The sequence below is a fragment of the Epinephelus moara genome, chromosome 24 (genome assembly GCF_006386435.1).
Source record: "Epinephelus moara isolate mb chromosome 24, YSFRI_EMoa_1.0, whole genome shotgun sequence".
Classification (NCBI taxonomy): domain Eukaryota; kingdom Metazoa; phylum Chordata; class Actinopteri; order Perciformes; family Serranidae; genus Epinephelus; species Epinephelus moara.
This window is the reverse complement of record NC_065529.1, coordinates 39,800,852-39,824,371: the sequence shown is the minus strand read 5'-3', so window position 1 is coordinate 39,824,371 and position 23,520 is coordinate 39,800,852. Positions and strand designations below refer to the sequence as shown.

The following is a 23,520-nucleotide window of genomic DNA, read 5'->3' as shown; positions in this document are numbered from 1 at the left end:
TGATGGCTCATTCAAGGCATCATCAGGCTGCTTTTGCATAAACAATAACCGCTCACTGTTGTCTCAGCGGGGGTTGTTTAACTCTATTTTTTAACTCCACAGGGAAATGGCATTATAATATTTGACTGACGTGCAGACTTTCTGTCTATAGAGGCTGGAAACTGACATGTGGGAATTAAGTACACGGAAATACCGCTGAAGTTTAGAAATCACATATGTTGTTCATATGACCTGGGGCAGCTCAATCACTTTGTGTGATGATGAACAATTTCCAATCACTAAAGCCTGAAACTAATCTGGAATGCTTTGTTAATGTGCAGCCTGGAGAAGTTTCATAGCATGCTTGTGCATTTGATTCCAACCCAGAAACTTTGCTCAGATTTTCAGCTGCGCCCCCAGTTATTACAACTTAATTTTTACAAGTGTTCTTAGGTCAATGGGGGAAAAAAGGAGGCAGGACGGGGCTGGTAAGAGCCACGCAATGGTTCAGAACAAGGTTTTTCAACTAACCAGTCAACAGGTTACATCCCTTTGTGTATACGGTCAGTTTTTTCCAATATTTTATAGATTGATCAAATCGCACTCTTAAAGAAAAGGTGATTTTCTCCATACTGTGAAAATTGTTGATAAGGTCACTCACATTAAAGATCATATGTATAGCTGTTTCTGCAAAACGAATATTTTTTCAAAAATAATATATCCACAGAACGTCTAGAAAGGTGTATTATTGAAGTCTATATTTTCCTGAAAAAAATAATTACAGTAGAGAAATAATTGTTTTTTACAGGCCCAAAATATGTCAATATTTTGATTTGGTTACGTGGCAACCTGTAGAATTGAAGAGTGGAGCGAGAGCGGGCGAGTGTGAGTGCGACACCTACTATTGGAAGTATGAATCCTATATCTATCCCCTTTAAGTTTAACGTTGCACTTCTATTACTAATATTTCTGACTACCCTTCCTGTCCTGAACTGCTCAGCCATTTCAGCAAATATCTCTTTCTGAGCTAAATGATTTTGTGTCTCACATGCGTTCCTCTTCAAGTCCTCTTGACATTTTACCCACCTCACTCCTGAAAGAAATTATGGGTGCTATCGGCCCTGGTTTCCTTTACATTGCTAAGTGTTCCCTAACTTCTGGTTGCATCCCTAAGTATTTAAGCAAGCCAGTATTCAACCCCTATTAAAAATACCTAACCTCGATCAATCTCTTCCACAGAACTACAGGCCCATTTCAAAGCTGCCTTTCTTATCCAAAGTTCTTTAAAAGGTGGTGCTAACTCAACTCCTATTTGTGTTAAACAATACTAACATCTTAGATACATTCCAATCTGGGTTTTGCAAGCATCATAGCACTGAAACTGCTCGTCTAAAATGATTTACTGACGGGTGCTGATGCTGGGAAATGTTCTATCTTGCTGCTTCTTGACCTTAATGCTGCGTTTGACACTGCCGATCATGACATTCTTATCAATAGACTGAATCGTCGTGTAGGTATATATCTGGAACTGCTGTTGAATGGTTTGAATCTTTTCCACAGAGTCTTGCTGTGTCTCAAATCGCATACTTCTGTACTTACACTTAATATTCTGAGTGCATAAGTGCGTTCACACTGAGAAGTATGGAAAAATGCAGTGCACTATGAGTACCTGGATGATGCACTCAAAACGGTCAAGAAGTTGAGTGTGGAACTATGGACACTTCTCGCCCTCAATGGTCGCCATCTTGGCTACGTAGAAGAAGGGGAGGGACCACCTTTCAAACTGGAAATAGCGGCCAAGGACTGTGCGACTGTGAACGTCGCTGCATTCTACAAATACATGTATTTTTTGCACTAAGCACCACTATACTGTTGTCGGGTATAATTAAGCCAGCAGGATGTTTATCTTACTATATAATGACGAAAACTCTGTCTGTGTGTCTGTTTCACGTTTTTCTCCTCACTGACTTGGTCAATCCATGTGAAATTTGGCACAGTGGTAGAGGGTCATGGGAGGATGCGAATGAAGCAATATTACATCAGTTGGCCAAAAGGGGGCGCTATAGCAACTGATTGAAATTACAAACCTTGAATGGGCATATCTCATGTCCCGTATGTCGTAGAGACATGAAACTTTGCACAGAGATGCCTCTCCTCATGAGGAACAAATTTACCTCAAGAACCCATAACATCTGGTTATATAGATTTTCCGCCATTTTGAATTTTTTGAAAAACACTTAAAATCGATCTCTTCCTAGGAAGTTTGACCGATCTGCATGAANTCACTGACGTGGTCAATCTATGTGAAACTGCACATATGCATTGAGGATTGGCATAGGTAGAAGGTGACAAAGCTACCAATGGGTATGGACTAGTTGGTTTAATTTAGCAGTCTGTAATGATTTGGTACCACAAACGATAATGCGAATGCTAATGCTAGTTTGCTAACTAGCTAATTTGCAGTGTCATTTCTGGTGAGTGCACAACGGCCGTGTTTGGTTTGAGAAAACACAACCCTGTCGAAATTTGCGCACTACGCCAATGAGTACATAGTGCACATAGTATACTACATGGAAGTGTGCTAACGGAAGTATGTGATTGGAGACACACCATCTGTTATGTTGTTTCTACAGTAGCCCAGAATGGACAAACTAAACACTGGACCCAGATAAGGCCATTTGTGTTTTTGCGTCAGAGACTGTAGTTCTTCTTTACACTTGGTAGACACGAGAAGTTTCAGTTGGTTGCAATCTGCAACTTACTATATAATACTATTATATTATATTATATTATATTATATTATATTATATTATATTATATTATATTATATTATATTTATTATATTATATTATATTATATTATATTATATTATATTATATTTATGCCAGTATATCCCCTCAGTCCTGCACACTGGACCTTTAACACTCAAGCACATTTAAAAGGAAAAACAGAACGCTGATCTCAATGTGACATGGCAGGGCATTGCATGACATGACTGGTAACAAAGTTATTACAGTATTAGTTGGGTCACTTTATTACATAATTTTTCATGTTATTACATTGTTTTTTTAATATTTGCAATCAGGAGGTTAAGTGCAAATTTTCTTGTCTTCAAATAAACTGTGGATGTTGTCTGTCCATCACTTCCATTGGAGTCATGTTAGGTATGAACAGGAGGAATAATTACAGCAAGCAAAAACAATCTGAAAGTCCATATGGGTGCTTAATTATTTTATTTTTTTTAATTCAGACTTAAAAAGAAAAAAAACTGTGTGTATCCTTCAGTGTTACTTTATTCCCTTTGCAGTGCTCTGCCCTCTGAGATCACCTGAGTCAGATTCAGTTTGTTGTTTTAATTTGCCAAACTGGGCTGCACACTGAATGTTGGCCAAAGATCTCCAGGGACATCAAAGACTATAAGTTGCAATTACACGGGCGATTAAACCTTTAATGCACAACAGGCTTTACTTTTTATCGGCAACTCCAGGTGAGCATGATTTTCACTGAAACACATCCGAGAGATTACATGAATATATTCAGGCTGGTTGCATTAGTGTGGTAACTTGGAGGATGTTTCTTGTGTGCAGTGTTTGATTCTCTGCTTTCCAAATCTTAACGGCTGCAGGCCTTGGTGTCATGGATCTATGTATGACCATCAAAGGGGTCTCCTTCCTCTTGCAAACAGGTATGGGCATCTTGGGGAACACTGTGGTGCTGCTGGCGTACGCCAACATAATTTTCACCGAGCCCAAGCTCCTTCCTGTGGACATGATCCTGTGCCACCTGGCCTTCGCCAACCTGTTGCTGCTCCTGACCCGCTGCGTCCCTCAGACTATGACTGTGTTCGGGTTGAGGGACCTGCTGAATGACCCCGGCTGCAAGGTGGTGATCTACACCTACCGCATCGGCCGGGCATTGTCGGTCTGCATCACCTGTATGCTCAGTGTGTTCCAGGCGGTGACCATCGCCCCCGCTGGACCCCGTTTGTCCAGACTGAAGCTTGCACTTCCCGCCCTGGTCATCCCCACCTTTGCAGGACTGTGGTTCCTCAACATGGCCATATGCATCGCAGCCCCTTTCTTCTCCATGGCGCCACGTAACGGCACCGTCCCTGCCTTCACCCTGAACCTTGGCTTCTGTCATGTGGACTTCAGAGACAACCTGTCCTATGTGATTAATGGCGTGGCTGTCTCTGGGAGGGACTTTGCCTTTGTCGCCCTGATGCTGGGCTCAAGCGGTTACATCCTGCTGCTCCTCCACCGCCACAGCCACCAGGTGAGAGGGATCCGTCGCTCTCAGGGCGGCAGGGCAGAGACCAGGGCGGCCAAAACAGTAGTGACCTTGGTGGTTCTCTACGTGGTCTTCTTTGGGATTGATAACGTGATCTGGATCTACATGCTGACGGTGGCGAAGGTGTCGCCAGTGGTGGCTGATATGAGGGTGTTCTTCTCGTCCTGCTACGCCTCTCTCAGCCCCTACTTCATCATTTCCTCCAACAAGAAGGTCAAGGCGAAGCTCGTGTGCGCAGCCGAGCAAGACCAGCCGTCAGTGGACAATCAGGAGTCGAGTGACAAATGACTCCGTCTCTGTCTTGACAGGCTGTTGACTAACAAGACTGCAGAGTTGTACTCTCAGACCTGATCATTTTCACCACTGCTGCACACATGACTGTCATTTTACAAAACGGGAGCGTTTAGGAAGTAGTACAAGACAGAAGTGGAGTAGTGTTACAGGGTTCTGTCTTATATGTGTGTTTTCATCAGTCATAAAGGGGTGTCTGTACCTGCCATGTGTTTGTGTTCATTTTGTATGAGGGCAAAAAACACATCATCATTATTAGAGTTGAAAGTGTTAGTCAGTTAGTCAGTCAGTAAATTAATGTGCCAGACATTCCCTCCTTTCAGTTTCTCACTTGTGATGATAAGTTGCTTTTCTTAGTCTGTTATGATCTTGCACTGATTATGTTTGGGTTTGGGGTTGTACAAAAGCAATTTGAACAGAGCTGTAGCCACGTTTAAGGACACCAAGGTCATGTTTTTACAACTGTTTCATGGAATTTGAAGGTTCACACTGGACAGTTTCACATACATTTCACATGGGGCATCGTTTTAAGCCTTGTTGAGAAATTGTTTAGAGTCAAAACCCTTAAATTTGACTGTTAATCAGCATCGGAATCAAAAATACTTATTAATCCCAAGAGAAAATTGGGATATGTTTTGGTGACTTGAATGTGTAGTATAGAGAATTGAAAAAACAGTAGAAATGAGTATGTATGTATATGAATATATAAGTAAGTATGAAAATGAGAAATATGTAAAAAAAAAAAAATTAAAAAAAATCAAACTTCATGATATTTTGTAATAAAAATAAAGATTTTCATAGACAATGTTGAAATAACTCCACATTAAATTTCTAGGGGTCATAGTAGACAAAAAACTATCTTGGAAATACCATATTGAACTTGTCTGTAAAAAGCCTATGAAGTCATTTGGTATCCTAAGTAGAGTTTGTTCACCGGCCGATCATTCCTCTGTTATAACTTTTTACCGTAGCTTAATTTACCCTCATATTACATATTGTAATACTGCTTGGGCTGCCACATGTCCCACTTATCTCAATAAGATTTGTCTAATTCAAAGGAAATTTTTGAGAGTGACTAGCTGTGCTAAAAATGTGAATCATCTACATCTCTCTTTAGAAAATCTCAGCTTTTATCAATTTTTAATGTGAATATACCACATCTATGTATTCGTGTATAAATATGTACATCTCACTCATGACTTGCCTGGTGATTATCAGAACTTTTTAAAGTCTTCCTCAGACATTCACTCATATTTCACAAGACACTCCAAGAACTTTTATCTTATTGCTGGACTTCTCTTAATCAATAATCACTGAAATACAGAGGACCATCTCTTTGGAATAATCTTCTTCCATCTCTACAGTCATCATCTACGGTATCGTTATTCAAAAAAACATCTGAAAAGGACTCTAATTTGCAAAGACTCAGCACTTTATAGATGTATGTGTAATATGTTTGTGTTTTTCTTTTTTTATCGTGCATCTTTAACAATTTTGTTATACTTCTTAGTCTGGGACTCTTATTTAATTATGCAGTCTTCATTTTAATCTTTTTATTTTTATGTATGATTGTTGTTATTTAATTGGGGAGGTAGCTTGATAAGCCATTTTTGGCTTTTAACCTCTCTAGCACAATGTTTTAACTTTTAATTTATTTTTCCTGTTTTTTCTATACGTGTGTATGTGCAAATAAACTAAACTAAACATAAAATAAAGTGTTTAACACTAATATATAAAATATTTAAGTATGTAAAGTATTTAAAAATGTAAAAAATAAGGGTAGTTTAAGGTCAGACATTCATTAAAACAGTTAGATTTGGAAGTTGTCAACCAGAATTGTATCACTGGCGTTATGGGGAGGGCTTTTAAATTGAAGATGTGGATGAAGACAATTTTACAGACTTTTGCTGGTGGTTAATCAAACATTTTATAGGGCGGTTGCGGTATGTCCAAAATTTTGGTCCTGATTTTGAAGCATTCACAGGGTTTTAGGAAATATTATAGAACAAAAGAATAATTTGGAAATTAATTGTCAGAGTAATCAGTTAGTAAAATAATTTATTTTTATTGATTTAATCTATTTGCAGCTCTAATCATTATTATCGTCATGTCTAACCTAAATTGAACGTCTCACCCTTGCTGCGCTCTGATTGGCTGGACTGTTAGGAATAACTTCAGGAATGTGTGTTTATTTTGCCCGTAGGAAAGCATCTCAGGCAACATATGACCTGTACGAGTGCGCAAAAAGCCTCACCGGTAAACATTTATGTTAAGATTTAAGGACAAATGATTGCTTTAATGTACACCATAATGGTAGCGGTTTATTATCTGTCAATATACAACCAGAAAATGATTGTGAATGCAGCCTGAGCAAGCGCAATCACCGCCTGAAAGACTGTACTTAGGGAAGAGAGGAGTCCACACAGGCACAACAAACCCCGGAAAAGGGAAGCGGAAGACGGAGCCAAACGTTAAACAAAAAGTGAAGTTAGTAAAGTACAGCGAACCTGAAATAAACGTATCGGTAACTAGACGTGTGCGTACGAAGAAAACAGTTTAGAAATGTGACATTTACGAATCATTAATCGCGTCGAAAAGCGTCAGTTGAGCTGAAGCGCGTAGCTAATAGTTAGCTTCGTTAGACAACAAGACGCCGCAGCGCTCCTGAAACTGATGACAAGAAAGTATTTACCGACCAGTTTGTGATGGTTATTAAAGGTAGCTTCCAGTTTGTGGCCAGTAAACCCGTACTGTTTCATTTCAGGTGAGTTGTTTTAGCCTCATGCTAACGGGCAGCTAGTGTTAGCTAACGTTTACGTGGTTACAAAGGTTTTGTTTACCGTAAACAGATGCTTGCTTCAGAAGTGACCTAACGGTTACACCGTCACAGTGTAGCTACAGCTGACCTTACATTTAGCATTAGTGTCCTCTGTGTACCATTGGTTTTTATTGTGTTGCTTTTATGCAGTGGTGAAAGAAGTACTAGAGCTTTTACTCAACCAAAAGTATCAGTACCAGAGTGTAAAAATACTGAGCTACAAGTAAAAGTCCTGCATTCAAAACCTCAAACGTTACTTACGTTACTTAAGTAAAAGTACATGTGTGTTTGTGTTAACTATAGCCTACCAAAAGTACCAATAGTAGCAGTACCCACGATGCAGAATAGCCTATTTCAGAATATAAGTAATGATGCATTCATGTCTAAGCATCACTATTCATTGCAGCTGGTACAGGTGAAAGTCCAACTACTTTATGTACTGCCAGGTTGGTTAATCAATAATACTCCATATTTGTTGATTAGATTTTGTATGGAATATGTAAAGTAACTTGTAACTAGTGTTGTCAGATAAATATATTGAATTAAGAAGTATATGCAAGTGTATTTACTGCCTGGTAGTTTATATATGTAATAACATAATTTATAAATGGATTGATATGAATAATAATTATTAATATAAATCTGAAAAGTAACTATAGCTCTCAGACAAGTGTAGTTGAGAATAAGAACAATATTTCCATCTGAGATTTTGTGAAGTAGAAGTATGAAATAGCATAAAATGTAAATTCTCAAAGTACAAGTGCCTTGAAATTGTACTTATGCACAGTATTTGAGTAAATGTACTCATTTACAATACACCAGTGCTTTTATGTCAGGTTCAATGTGTTCATGCCCCTTTTTTGTTCAGTGAACAAATCTGGATTTCTGCCCAGCGCTCTCTGTTTCCTGCGCTCTTTGTGAAATGACCTGACTGCGACTTCACTGGTTCCAGCATCAGATGACAATGGCCAGAATAGCCTGGTATCAAGAGAAGGTAAGACAAATACTCTGTTGTTAAAGACCTGCTTTTAAAATTTAATTTGCACAGTTAAAAGCTTTTTTTAATCCTGTGGATTTTGTGATAATTGGCAAAGATACACAAAATACACATTTATGTTATGAATGCATATGTGTGAAATTTGGGGGGATTGATGTAGAGCATGTTCTCCAAAGGATGTGCACGACTTAGATTTAGTCACTGAAAACATTCTCACACAGACAGAAACACTTATTCATCCACTAATTAATATTAGTTGTCTTGTTTTCTCTCTACTGCCTGCTCTTTTGTTTGTTTCTATTATCACTCCTTCCACAAATATCATTAATGACTCAAATACTTAATTGCCCAAACCAACTGCACACAGCTGCTTCCCTATCATCACAATCATTCACCACAAATCTTCTCCATGCACATCTACAGTTTATTCCTCTATTGACATATTCTATTGTTGTTAACCTGGACCCACCCCTACCTTTCTATCTGTTTTCAATTCCTATGCTTTTGTTATTGCAGAACATTACATATATGTATGATAAAAAGGCAAATTTTATTTCACAAATGCTAATGGTCTCAGAGAGAACCAGCACATACTAATTCAAGACTGGGATTTATATATGTGACAGGGACACTGCTTATAGATCAACAACAACAACACTCTCTGTTTACCTTTCCTGTTTTTGTCTGACAGCGTACAAACCAAATAAATTTGGTAAAAACAGGTGTGACCTCTTCAACAGGTTAACATATGTTAAAACACGTAGAGGGATGTTTACTGAGCCTGACAGAACTCAAAGCCGCCGCCGGCACAAAATTGTGCTTCCCTGTGATTTTTTTTTTAAGTCTTTTTAAGAGCTCAGCTGTGTTTCATCTGATTTGCATAAAGTGTCAATAAGATCTGACGCCAGGCTTCAGGCGTGTGGTGACATGTCTGAAAAGCAGGGGAGTGCAGAAGAAAGTGTTTTCTGCTGATGAACTTGGAGTAATGTGCAATCAAAAGAGTCGCATCTTTTACCCTCTTAATGTGATTTACAATGGTTTATTTTGAAATTTTTCATCATGTTGATGTGAGTGAGGCTCTTGATGTGAAGTCTTTAAACACCAGATGAAAATTTCTTTGGTTAATATTCATTTTTAAATCTGTTCATTTTAATTACCCTCTTCATTTGAAACAGTTTTTACAGCCTTATACCTCAGTGTGTTTATTAAGACACTCAGATCAGCTCTGTTCCCTCAGTCAGAAACATGTAAAAGAACATTGTGTTTTATGGCTTCATTGGAACAACTCACCAGGAATGACATCAGAGATTTGGTCCAAAGTACACTGGAGCACTAAAGGCAACAACCTTGTTTTGAGGGCTAATGTTTTGACAGCAGTTGCATCTTCATCATAGTCACGAGTAATGTACCATAATTTAAACAGTGACTTTGAACTGGGAGGCAGTAGCTCAGGCCATAGGGACTTGGGTTGGGAACCAGAGGGTCGCTGGTCCAAGTCCCTGTCCGGACCAAATATGGAATGTCGACCGGTGGCTGGAGAGGTGCCACACTGCCTCCTGGGCACCGCCGAGCTGCCCTTGAGCGAGGCAACTGCTCAGGGCGCTTGTCCAAGGCAGACCTTGCTCTGACATCTCTCCATTTAATGCATGTATAGGTCCTGGTTGTGCATGTGTGTGTATTTTATATGACATTTTAACGGGGGAAAACCTTTGTGCAGTAAATATGAGCTCACTCAATTTGACTAATAACCCTGTAGTGTTTCATTCTGAGTAAATGATGCTAATAGTTCTGTTGTTGCTACAGATCGGGGCCTACGATCAACAAGTCTGGGAGAAATCTCTGGAGCAAGCGGATCTAAATGTAAGACTTCTACAAGTCTGTGTGACGAAATAAATATCTGTGCATTTGTTTTGTGCTTTTCGCACTAATACCACTTGTTGTTCATTTAGGGTTTGGACAGCAAACCAAGGAAGACGTGTCAAATCAAGCCAGACCTCATCGATGTCGACTTAGTAAGAGGTGAAGATCAGTAAAGAGTAGTTTTTTCTTGCTTTAGCCTCTATAATGAGAGTTAAACAATTAGCAGCAACAAAACAAACAGGACTATGTATAGCTGAGAGATATAGTCGTAATGAATGTAATGGTTTCGGTGAAGCTGTGTAAGAGACTTCCTCATTTCTCCTCTCAGGATCAACATTCAGCAAAGCCAAACCAGAGAGTCCCTGGACCGCTCTGACTCGGAAGGGTCTGGTCAGAGTGCTGCTGTTCCCGTTCTTCTTCCAGTGGTGGATCCAGGTGACCTCCAAGTCCATCTCCTCATGCATCCTTGTGCTGTACTTCATGCAAGGTTAGCTCACCATTTCTTATCTAATCTTATTCACACTGGGGCTGAGTCTCTCGGGAAAATTCCCTAAATTTGAAAATTACCTCAGAAATTTACACGATGACAAGAACCAGGACTCGAGTAACACACGTGACCATTATTGTACTGAAACAAATTGTAAATGTGTGTGGAGAGTTGTGTAACTGTATCCAATTCATGTCTGTAATTGATTAGTAGTTGTGGCCACAGATGTATGCTCAGACGCTGCACTGAGTGTTTCGTCCCATTTCCCTCCTTGTCCACTGTCTCACTGGCCTCCACGCTGCAGCCATCACTCTCTTCCTGCCTCCTGTCATCCTCTGACACTCAAACGTCAATCCACTCCTATCAGCTGACCTGACGTCACCTCAGCTGAAGCAATCGGTGCAGCATATATATATATGTATGCCTCTGGCCATAACCAGTACCCCACCCAGCATCGTCACACTTAAAATCAGCGGGTGCTACTGCCGACTGGTGGTATATAGACTGTATAGCTACTGAGACGCAGAGCAGTACAGACAAATCATTTGCAGATCTCTCTCACATATAGGTTTGTCTGCACATTTAAACATTTCAATACACCTGCAAATCTTAATACAGATTTGGAGATTTTTTAAATGTAAAAATTAGATTACACACACAGAGATTCTGAGTACTCATCTGCAGATTCCTCTACATATTCAGAAATCTCAGTATCCATTTAGAGATTCTCTTAGACATTTACAAATCGATTACACACTCACATCACGTGTTGAGACACAGTTACACAACTCTCCACACACATTTACAAATAGTTTTGCTACAACAATGGCACCATACTTACATGGTAGTTTCCATACTTACAAAAGATTTCAGTTCTGCTCATTCTTGTCATTCAATGAAGTTTTCCTAAATGTACCTCGGAGAAGAGGTTTGTAAGAATTGTAATCCCTTCATGAGCCTCCTCTTTAAATACATTCACCAATCATAGACTGAAAGATAATATATGGGGCCAAGCTGTAATAAATTAACAAACAAGGCTGAGTAATGATTTAAAACTAGTAGAAAGAGGCTCTGCACACTTTATACACTGAGTGCAATTTCACAGACAAGAAGAACCTGTTTATGATTGTGTTTCTGCAGTGTCTTGTTTATATGTTTTAGCATGTAAACACACCACGTCCTCCATATGATCAGAACTGAGATAAGCCTCATAGAACAGGTTGTTCATGTCCATGCAAATGAACTCACTCATGTTTAAAACACTTCTATGGCAACAGCGACATTTTGAGAGTGTGTCGTTCTGCAGCAACAGTGAAAACACAAAGGGTTTTGGTCTTTGCTAAGCCTTGGAAAAACACACACTCTGTCATTAAAGGAAGTGTAGAAAATTCCCACTTCTTATTTTATATATGTACTCAGGTCAGTGTCTCCATTTGTCACAGTTTATGTTCAGTTGTGTGCAACAATAACCGTGTTACCCATCACACCTGAGCAGCACAGAAAGACCTCATTAGCAAGCATGAATTCAGTTATAATGGCTCCCCTAAGAGACCGTTTTGTTTGCTGTTGCCAAATGTTTTGCTCCCCTCAGTGGCAGCAGTGGTGCTGTACTTGGAGGTCCCTGGGGCGAGTGCCAGCGAGGTGTTTGGGCCCATGTGTCTGATGCTGCTGCTGGGTACCGTGCACTGCCAGATTGTGTCGACCGAGTCCAGCCGGTGGCCCTCGGGCAGTCCAGCTGCCAGCTGCACCACCAGCCCTGCTCGCAGACGGAGGTGGTTTTCTCATTGTTAGGCACTGCACACTCATTTGCCTTTACAAACACACTCTCACCTCTTGGCACCTGAATACACTCCCGCATTACGCACACGAATAGACCCAAAGACTTCTAATCAACCAAAAGTTATTCCAGTCACTAAAGCCTTTCTCATTCTCTCGATAATTCTGTCACTCCTCTGTGGGTTGAGCTCATTTTTGTGATGCGTGCTGTATCTTCAATCTCTTGTCTTTGACTGTTATTGTTACTCCGTCTCCTTCAGGCCGAGGAAGGGCAGAGGGCTGAAAAAATCAGAAGAAAAGAATGACAGCGGGGACACAGAGCAGCAGGGGCCCTGGCAGTTTGAAGAAAGCCAGCGATTATACAGGACTGAAGAGAGGAGGGTACAGTCACTCATCTCACTAGTCAGTCTCAGTGCTGTGGTATGAAGGGACCAATTTACAGTGTGTCAGCTGTAAAAAAAACAGACAATAAATACAGGTGGGCGTTATTGGAAAAGCAGTCAGAATAAAAATTCTGCGTCTGCAGTCAAGATTCAGCATTACTTAGCCTCTGGCTGATGTTTAACTGATCTGTAATATCTTCATTTTTCATTGTTTTGTTTGTTGTCTCGGTATCTGTAGAAAGGCAGACAGATTCCAACACCTGTATCTTTAATGCAATCGATGATCCTCCTCGACTGTGACTATAAGCTTGTAATAAATATCAGAACCTTTATCGACATTTTATTTACTTTAGCGCTATTGTACTTCATTAGATTGTCAAGTGGTCTTGTTATTTTGGTGATTTCCTGTCATGCAGGATTGTGTTCAAAGCTGCTTCTGCCTTAAGGTCTTTAATTCCACTTGAACAAAATGTGTATGTTTAGTTTTGACATCATGATGAGTGCAGGAGGCTCATCTCTCTGTACAGCACCATTTGCAGAAGGAGCGAGCTCAAATCTGTCAAAAGTGCTCTCAAGTGTTTCTGTGTTGTGCAGAGTGGAGTAACAAATGACTTTTAAGATGTCTGTGTGTTTGGATATTCTCTTACAGACCAAAAGAAAGTCAGGATTTGGGGCATCCGACGAGCTCTCCAGTGAGGAAGAAGAGGGCATACAACCAGTGGAAGTCACCCTTCCAGTACCTCTTCAAGAGAGACACCCTTCTCCAACCTGGCCGACATCTGCACCGGTGCCCTCTGTTAGGAAGAGAAACCTAAAGTCTAACCCCAAACCCACAGTAAGACCTCAGGTAAACCTCACTGTCACTGTGTCTTAAATTAATCTGGAGTTAAACGTTTACTGTCAATTCGTTGTGTGTTCCTGATACTGAACAAGCATGATTTAAAACAACTCTTTATGTACTGAAAACAGGAAGTGAGCGGGGCCTCCATCAAAGTGAAACCTCGAGAGGTGGAGCGCCTCAGGCCGAGCGTAGGCTCTCGTCCGGCCTCCGACACTGATGACACGCTGTGGGAGGAGCTTCTCCAAGGGCCGGACACCGGCTCCACGGGGAGCAGCGACAGTGAGGCGAACGGGAGGTACAACGCTGGCATGACGCTCCCACAAACCACCACTCTGAGCAGTGACGATGAGAGCCTTCAGCAGGGAATCACCGGAGTAAGATCACCAAAAATCTAAACGGTCTTCTACAGCTGGTTTGTCTTAAAACATTTCCTGTGTCTAAATGTTAAAGGTTAAGTTCTTCATTTTAAACAGGACCCTTTTTTTCCCATGTTTTGTGTCTAAGTGACCAATGGGAACAACAATTTCTAAAATTGGTCCAGTATTCAGTGAGACTGCTGCAGCGAAATAGGCTGCAATTTAATGTTAATGGACAGCGTTCACTGTCAATTTTCACCCTTGTAAAGTTGTTTATACCATTGAAAGGCTCTGATTATTATTTTAAGTGTCTGACAACATAATGAAAAAGATCCCTGCAGAGATAGACCTGTTTATTAAAGAGTAAGATCATTTTTGTTTAACCAGAAACAGCTCCAAACTCACTATCAGCAAACCTGCCAGCCTCCATTTACATAAGACTAATTTTATCATCATAAAACACACTTAATTTAGAGTTGACAGAAACAAAATGAAACTTGCAAAAATTGTTTTGGTTCACCTTTCCACTGTCCCAACAGTCGCCAACTCTGGTTTGGTTGAAATAAACTCTTAATTCACCCAGTAAGATGTGAGAACATGCTGGCTCTATACATGCTAAAATTACTGTTTATTTAAATGGAGTCTGGTGCTTTTGGCGATTTCCGGGCTGTTTCTGGTTACACAAAATGGATCTTACTCTTGAACAGAAAGGTCTATCTCTGTAGGGATCCTTTCCAAAATGTTGTCAGACAACTGACAGAATCTGAGCCTGTCAGTGGCAAAAACAAACACTTTTAGTGGACTTAAAGAGACAGTGCACAAATGCCCCAAGTGGTCACACTGCAGTTTGTTCAGATGCTGACAGCTGCAGCGGTCTCATTCTACACTGCATCAGTTTCAAAGGTTGTTGTCTCCATTTGTCACTTGGACACAAAAACATGTGTCTGTCCCTTCAGTCAAAATTCCATGTGGGACTTTTTGTCGACTGTGACCATCTTCTATAATCTGAATTTAGCCCAAGCCCATTGCAGTACTCCACACCGCACTGGAAACCATCAGTTAACTGGATCTTATTTATTGTGATTGATTTCAGAACCAGCTGTCGTGGCTGCAGGCGTGTCACCCATCCAAGGACCGTGTCAGTGCCATAATATGGGAGCAGGGCGAGTGTAAGAAAATAGACATGTCAGTATTGGAGATCAGTGGGATCATCCTCACACGGGTATACACTATCCTCCTTATGTTGGTGTTAATTTAATGATTGCTTGTAGCAACCTACCCTAAATAAGCTTGTGAAGCATAATGCAAGTATAATAATGCAGATTTTTAAGTTCAGTATTTACAAACTATCTTCCAGTTTATCTGCCACACAGTCATGTAGTGTAAGTATAGCTTCTTCAGTAATGAAATAAAGAGGCAGATAAAACTTTACATGTTCATTAAGATGCCAAAACGTGATATTCTCACTCTGTTGAACATTAAGCTGTCTGACATGTGTAATCACTTGAAGACTTTGGCAAAATCATACAAAGCTGTGATCATTAACACGGTGATATCTGAGTCGCTGTAGCTTTTATCAGCATAAAAATGTGGCAGCATAACAAGATGCCTCCTGTCTCTCTCTCTGTATCTCATGTTTCATCACAGGTGAAGATGGTGGAGCAGGGTATGGGTTACCTTGTGCTTGGCGGGCTGATGACTGCCACCCTGGCACTGCTTCCCTTCGCCTTCCGCTTGGCTCAGCGTCTGGACATGTCGAGCCTTGGCTCCCTGTCCCTGAAAGAGCTGGGAGAAATGGCCATCGGGCAGCATGATGCCCAGGCCTACGCCTTTTTCTTTATCACGGCGGTGCAGAGAGTCTGCCTCACAGGGCTGTTCTTCTTCATGATGTGTGTGGCAGAGAGAACGTACAAACAGGTGAGCGCTGACTTCGTATTGTTTGCTCTTTATTTCCAGCAATGTCTTTCCATTATATTTATATTTTAGATTTAAACTTTTTCCATTTTAACACATTGAACCTGATTTATACAATTTTCTGTCAGAAGTCACACTCCTTCATCTCAGTATCGTAACCCAGTTAAATCTGAATACACAGACGTGACACATACTGTTAGATTCAGCTGGATTTACACCTTCTGGGGTTTTCAATATCTCATATAAACGTCCTTGAATCTTCTTAGAAATCATAGAAAGAAAATGCTCCATTTATCCTTAGCTCTTGCCTCATAATGGCAATATTTGTGATTTTTCTTCAATATCAGAGCTAATCCCCTGATAGTTGGCTGTACATTTATGGTTACAGTGTAAACAGGAACTGCTAATAGCTAATTTGGGAAGACTTTTCATCGTTCATTAGCAAAATGTTAAGAAATATTGATTTGAAAGAAGAGCCAAAGGTGTAGCCTACAGCTATCTCACTAACAGCATGGCGTTATTATACATCCTGCTTGAATCCCCCAAAGCATTTTGGTAACTGCTCGAAAGCTTTATATTATTGCCCCAAATTGAAGTAGGAGACAGCGGTGACAAAATCCAATCATGTTATATTTTATCAGTTTTGCACTGTCAGTATATTTTTTTACATTCCTAGGGCCGTTAATGTCCACATGGATCTCATATCCCAGGAACATGGCCACTCTTATCTATCTTCTCCTGTACAGATATTGGCCTTTCTGGAAAACCTTTCAGCACACTGGCACAAAACATCAAACAACTTATTCTTAAATTAACAATATACAGTATGGCATGTCTGGCTGGACATTTAATGACTGCTAAATGTAAACTGAGGGAGTGAAAAGCGAGGAAGTATTATTGCAGCTGATTGTGGGTTGTTAACCCATCCACACACATCAGTCCAGTTATTCACTAGTTAGCTTGTCTTCCCTCTAGTGGCAGATCAGAAGCACTGAAACAGAATCACCCACTTGACTCTGTGCAGGCCTGCTTACCTCTGACTGTGTTTCATTAGTCGTTCAACATGTCCTTGTTGACCTGCCCTCGGGGGAATCCCAGCAGCCATTTGTCTGAAAAGCTGAAGTGAAGTTGGTGAGATCGACCCTTCAAAGGGCAGAGGGAGCAAGTCGATAACGGTGGTTACTAACCGTAATTAGGTGGCGTTAATATGTAAAGCACTTGTTGCACTAGCAGACGAATAAAGTGATAAATAAAAAAAATAATAATTAAAAATAAAATTAAATAAATTCACTATCCGACATGCTTTTCAGTCTCAGATCTATCCTAATACTTCTTTTATTGCCCTGTGCTCCTTCTCGCACCCTGAGTTCCTCAGATGCATCTTCTCTTGTTCCGAAGTCTAGATTAATTCACAAAGGTGATGAAGCCTTCGCAGTCAGAGCACCTCGATTTTGGAATGACCTGCCCCAGGAGATCAGGGCTGCAAACTCAGTCTCATCTTTTAAATCACTTCTGACCTACTTGTTTAAAACTGCCTTCTGGTGATTTTTTTAACTGCTTTATTATTGCGTGTTTTGCTCTGTGTATTCTCTTATCTTGTTTTATTTGCTTTGTAACTGTGTTTTGAAAGGTGCTATCGCAATAAAGTTTAATATTATTGTTTTTATATGTCTTATAGGTCTGTATAGGCAGGCTTACATGTGTACACTCACCTATTAGCAGTTAATTTCCATAGTCAATCTCATTGATAGTTTAATATTTAACTGAAAAAATGCTGTATAACTAATTGCAGTTAATATTTACTCACGTTGTTGTTCTGTTCAGCATGTGTGATCTCTTCTTTTATGGTTAGTTATGATTAATCATGATACAGATCAAAAACAGAAATTTCTGAATCAGAAACAGATGTAGCTAATTAATAAGCGCCTAAAATTGTATTGCAATTAGACACAGAAAAGTCTTCGTCTCATTGGAAGGAGTCCGCAGGTATGTGTGATGATCTATAAAAAGCAGTTTAGCACTCAGCCTACAACTGGCGGCTGTGCCATCATAGTTTGGACTGAAGGTATAAAAGCGCCGGTGCATTCCATTTCAGTCCCCTGCTCCTCCCCCGCCCTCTCTGCCGCTGCTCCTCGGATGACCTCAGTGCAATGTATGCTGTTATGTAATGAAAAGGGCTGAGGGCAACTGAATGAGGGGAAGTGGAACTACTGATGAAACGCAGTGTTTGCTTGGTGTTTTGCATCTCTGACAGTGTACGTCCGTGTTTCCCAAACAGAGACTTTTATTCGCCAAGTTCTTCAGCCACCTCACTTCAGCCCGCAAGGCCAAGAAATCAGAGATCCCTCATTTCAGGCTGAAGAAAGTCCAGAACATAAAGATGTGGTTGTCACTCCGCTCTTTTCTCAGGGTTAGTATCTATATTTGTATCATTGTTTCACCACTGAGGGTTGGCATGGACTTGTGTTTGTAACAGTGTGTCACTGAGTTGCTCCTTCATTGCAGAGACGAGGGCCGCAGCGCTCCGTTGACGTCATTGTCTCCACTATCTTCCTTTTGGCGCTCTCCATTTCATTCATCATCTGTGCCCAGGTCAGTTTTATATCCGCCGGAGCAGATCTGATCTGTTTAGAGAACACAAATTTAATAACGTTGTTCAGATAGTGTGAGTCTTGCATAGAGGTGAAATAACAGGAAGACAAAACGTGCAACTGTCTAATCTTATTACCTGAGTGAAGATAAAGCTTTGTAAGCTCTGCTTGATACGGAGAAGTCCTAATTTTCACAACAGCAAAGTGCTGAGTGCTGCGAGTATGAGCAGTGTTGTTTCTGTTGCTCTCCCTCAGCTTCTGCACAACCACCAGACATTCCTAGAGTCTCTGACAAACTGGGAGCTGATGGTGTGGGCCTCCTCCCTCGTCCTCTTTCTGTTACGGCTGGCCACGCTGGGCTCAGAGACCAACTGCAAATACAGCAACTCCTCAGTGCTGCTCACTGAGCAGGTAAGAGCATGCGTCTGCAAAACACACGGGGTCACAGGTTTGTTTCTCAGTGGCGTCAGCACTACGGGCGACACCATCAGCTGATTCAGTGTTAGGTTTGAATAAATTACTGTGATTTTATTGTACAATTTACAGAATGTAAAACTGTTTTTTGTTGCAGATCAATTTGTATCTTAAGATGGAGAAAAAGCCCAACAAGAAAGAGGAACTCAATATAGTGAACAATGTTTTGAAACTAGCAACAAAACTGATGAAGGTAAGCAAACTTCAGCTCCTTTTTTTAGATAAGAAGTTGTCGTATTTATTATAGAGAGTGGCTTTGTCTGAATTATTGTAGTTATTTTGCTTCAGAATACAGTATTCCACCAACAGACCTAAAACATCTCACTCATAGTTGTTGGTGGTGGGTCCCAGTCCAAAAGTGGGTCGGGGGTCTATTCTGAATGGACTGCAAGTGACTTACCAACGTGTCAAGTTTGTAAAAAACATGATTTATTTTGAAGTACTGGGAATTTCCAACACAGAGCTTTTAATTTGAAGTGCTATTTCTTGCTGTAGCATGAGTGACTAACAGACAGCTACTTGACAAAGACAGCAAACTAGCTCAAGGACATGGCCAAATACAAGTATGACACTGAATGTATTAAACTGTGTGGACCTTGAACTAATGACTGAGGAGAAATCTGGACCCTGTGATTGGACCCACTGTGCTTGACTCCATACTATAGCGGCACACAGTTCATCCCAAATTAAAAATACATATTTTTCCTCTTACTTGTCGTGTCATTTATCAGTCTAGATTGTTTTGGTATGAGTTGCTGAGTGTTGGAGATATTGGCTGCAGAGACGTCCACTAGAACTACACCCGCCAAACGTATCACCACACAGAAGGAAGCGTGCATCTACTCATGGACAACAGGCTCCTGCTCGAGAGAGTTAAGGCCTTTGCACACTGAGTCCGTGCTTTCTCGTCTGAAATTGTCACATGTCTAATAATAAATACGACTTCACATTGTGTCAATTATGTTTGCACACTAAGTCGGAAATTTTCATCCATCATTAAAATTTTCAGAACAGGTTCAATCTTCTGCGTTTTTCACATCCATCAGAGCCTTTAGAGACGGACCAAGAATCAGTGAAGAAAATGTGGTTTTGGACACGACAACAAGACAGAAGAACGGTGCACACAGAATAATTTCATAACTCTGATAGCTCACTTTCAACGGGTCAGATAGTAATATTCAGGTGGATGATGACGAAGAGGAGGAGGAAGTGGACCGCACACAGAATGTGGAGGACAGCTCTGCCCCTTCACACAGCTGCAGTGCCAAATGAAAGACAGGGAGGGAGTGATGAAAGGTTTCTGTGCTTAAAGATTTTTTCAGATGACGGGTTAAAAATTTGAAAGAAACAGACTCAGAATTCAAAGGTCTTTAGATGTAAACATCCTCCTTGGCTGAGCTGTAACATTAGCTAGCTCAGTGGTGCTATGTGAGCTAGCAGTATATGCACGCTTGGTTCTGCTCCGTGATACGGTTGGTGGGTGTAGCTCAGTAGAAAGAAAATAGTTCCTACGTGAAACTGCTAGAGAGAAGGCTGACATCTCTACGGCTGATATCTCCAACACTCTGCAACTCACACCAAAACAATCTAGAGTGATGTTTTTTTTTTCTTAAATGATTCTAATATTTAACAACCTAATCACCTTCTGTACTTAAGTTACAACTGATATTTCAAATAACATCCATAATAACTTCTGACTTTGACCCATATTGTCAAGTCAAAATGACACTGTGTTCCCTCTCCCCTCCCCCAGGAGCTGGATACTCCATTCAGACTACTGGGTCTGACCGTGAACCCTCTGATCTACAACATCACCAGAGTGGTCATCCTGTCCGCTGTGTCTGCTGTGGTCAGCGACCTGCTCGGCTTCAACATTAGAGTGAGAGACTTTCTGCTGAATGTGAAAAGAGACACAACAAAACAGATTAAAGGGAGCTCAACTCAGTTTCACACATCCAGTTCAGTTTACCGTCACATGAAGCACAATTCAGCCTGTGAGAGCAGGTTGTAAAATACCTTCTCTGGCTCCAGAGGGAGCTCTCTGGAGTTTGGCTTGGAGACTACAAACATGGGTAGTTACCAGTCAGTTGCATCATGCATCAAATTTAGGATCCAGTGATTTTGGTGCTTGTCTAGGGACTTAAACTCACATCATCTTGAGTTCAGCTGCTTCAGCTTAAACAGATTTTAAAATATCCCCGTCTTGTGAATACCTGAACTTTATGGAATTGCTATAATACAATGCTGGAGCAGCCTTTAAATGCAAATTAAGGAACTTTCCATTCATAGTTTCATATTACACTGTGTGTTGGCCTACAGGGATATCTTAGTAATATCTCAGAAACCTTCTTGCGTTGGTCATGGCCATCTGGCAGATAAATATCAAGCTACTGTAAGTAAGCATACTGAGGCTTAAAAAATTCAAAATGTGACTGATGAGAAGAAGAAGAAGATGGCCTTGGAATTTAATTTTACACTTTTGATGAGGGTCGCTCGAAAGAAATGACTTATTTTAAGGTGTTGCTTGACATGTTCCTGTCATGTAGTGCACCTGGAGGACTTTGAATGTTGCGGACATCAATCCACATCAATTCCGACCTGCATTCAGCATCTTTCACCAGAGTAGCTAGCATCTGTTAGCAGCAGCTGTCAGGGAGCTGAGAGGACAGCGGCCGGTCAAACTTTCTTCACCAGGCTGACTGACAGCAGACATTTACTGAACCAAAATAGTTTTCATATCAGCTCCACGGGAAGAAATCAATAGTGTTTCTGTTATTGATTCATTGATATTATGTCCTAGCCCATCATAGCGAGTGACGGGAATCTGCCGCACACAGACAGACTGGGAGCAGATCAGTCAATGAGGATACAGCTCAGTTAAAAACACATGTACAGAAGGAGATTTGTGCGATTTAAACAAATGTCTGTGCAGATGACGCTTCACTAAATTTGACTGGAAAAGCCTCACAGTGTTAAAAAAAAAACATGGAGATGACTTCAAACCTTTCACTGAAGCCTAACATGAGAATGGTACGCAGCTGTTTGTTTTCTGTCGAGCGACACTTATCAAAAGTGTTGAGCACTCAACCATAAATCAGCAACTTCTACTGTGTACCTCACATGTGTCTGTGCCAGATGTAGCTCGGGCCAGCAGGCAGTTAGCCTAGCTTAGCATAAAGACTGGAAGCAGGGGGAAACAGCTAGCCTGGCTGCCTCCTCTAGTGTCACCTCTAATGCTCGCTTATCAACCACAGCTTATAGTTTTTAATTTATGTTTGTGTACGGATTAAACCAAAGACATGCATCAGGTTGATCAATGATCTTAAGGTGTAATTTTGAACTTTGAACAGCTGTTATGCTCAGATAAGATGACCCAATTGCCTCCTGGCTCTGGCACCTTGTTTATTGCACAGACATGAGACTTGTATTGATCAAAACTCTTCATGAAGTGTACTTCACAAAATGTTTAACTCTACCTGTAACGAGGGATGCACCACTGTAGATGATGCTGCACTCTGACCTGATTATGTGTCTGTGTTTTTCTCTAATCAAAGCTCCATCTCTTCTGCTTCATTTCCAGCTGTGGAAAATCAAGCCTTAATGTGAAAACAGCAAACCACTAACAGTCGGACACTGGAGACCAGAGGCTCCCCTCGTCTGCTGCACACAGCGTCTCATCTACAAAAACAAAAAGTGCAAACCTACTGACTGTGTATTCATTGTCTGTGCCTTCCAGCTGAAACTTCTGTCTTAAAAGAGTTTCATCAGGCATCCACAAGCCTGAGACGCTCTGACAATCGCTCACACACACATCATTACTGGCGGCTCAGCTGGCGTCCATGCGCCACATCACTAACCCAGTGCCTAACCTCTGACCCTTGAATGTCCCTCGGTGTGTGGTTAGATATAGCGGTGCGTTCGAGGTCTGTGATCGTGTCAGGCTTCTGTGGCATCCAGATTTTCCAAGCGTGACCTGTGCAGGTGTGTGGACACAATGTGAAGTGTAAACGCAGACCATAATTTAGATAGTTTTAGTCTTACTCCCTGATGTGTCTCATCAGTGTAACTAACTGTAAAACAAGCTGCGTGCTATCTAAAGCCGGTGAATCAAAAATGGGCTGCCAGCTTCATGAGATGAATTTTCACAGGACTGAACTTTGATTTCAACCTTTTGTACTATTTAAAGAGGAAACATTGTGATTGTAAGTGGGCTTTATTTATTTGGGGATTCTGTTTTAGCACAAACTTGTGATGGTACCTGTAAAGTCATGATGAGTCTCTGACCACTGTCTGTCTCTTGTGTCGAGGACCATTATTGAATGAAATAACTATGCAACGTTTGTATAGTTATGCTTAAAGACAATGTTTGATAAAGGTGAATAAATGTTTTTCATGCACGGATCAGGTTCCTCTGCAGAGCCCTCTCTGTATCCTGTCTCAGCACTTTTAAATTAGGGATAGTG

At 40.8% G+C, this 23,520-nt stretch overlaps 2 protein-coding genes across 3 annotated transcripts; both read left to right on the top strand.

Annotated features, from left to right (window-relative positions):
* The first annotated feature begins 3,597 nt into the window (after positions 1 to 3,597).
* Positions 3,598 to 4,692, top strand: LOC126386303 (olfactory receptor class A-like protein 1). Its single transcript, XM_050038554.1, has one exon. The coding sequence runs from the start codon at positions 3,616 to 3,618 to the stop codon at positions 4,555 to 4,557; it is 942 nt and encodes a 313-aa protein (XP_049894511.1). The 5' UTR covers positions 3,598 to 3,615; the 3' UTR covers positions 4,558 to 4,692.
* Positions 4,693 to 6,974: 2,282 nt separating this feature from the next.
* Positions 6,975 to 23,458, top strand: phtf1 (putative homeodomain transcription factor 1). Of its 2 annotated transcripts, XM_050037750.1 has the most exons (17): positions 6,977 to 7,324; positions 8,247 to 8,372; positions 10,179 to 10,235; positions 10,325 to 10,394; positions 10,564 to 10,722; positions 12,314 to 12,494; positions 12,759 to 12,879; positions 13,531 to 13,728; positions 13,851 to 14,096; positions 15,172 to 15,300; positions 15,726 to 15,995; positions 18,271 to 18,402; positions 18,498 to 18,584; positions 18,839 to 18,994; positions 19,155 to 19,250; positions 20,811 to 20,936; positions 22,638 to 23,458. In XM_050037750.1, the coding sequence occupies exons 2-17, from the start codon at positions 8,337 to 8,339 to the stop codon at positions 22,656 to 22,658; spliced, it is 2,085 nt and encodes a 694-aa protein (XP_049893707.1). In that variant the 5' UTR covers positions 6,977 to 7,324; positions 8,247 to 8,336; the 3' UTR covers positions 22,659 to 23,458. The 2 variants fall into 2 exon arrangements, with proteins under 2 accessions (XP_049893708.1, XP_049893707.1); XM_050037751.1 differs by lacking the exons at positions 20,811 to 20,936; positions 22,638 to 23,458 and adding an exon at positions 19,789 to 20,782 and having other exon boundaries at positions 6,975 to 7,324.
* Positions 23,459 to 23,520: the final 62 nt, after the last annotated feature.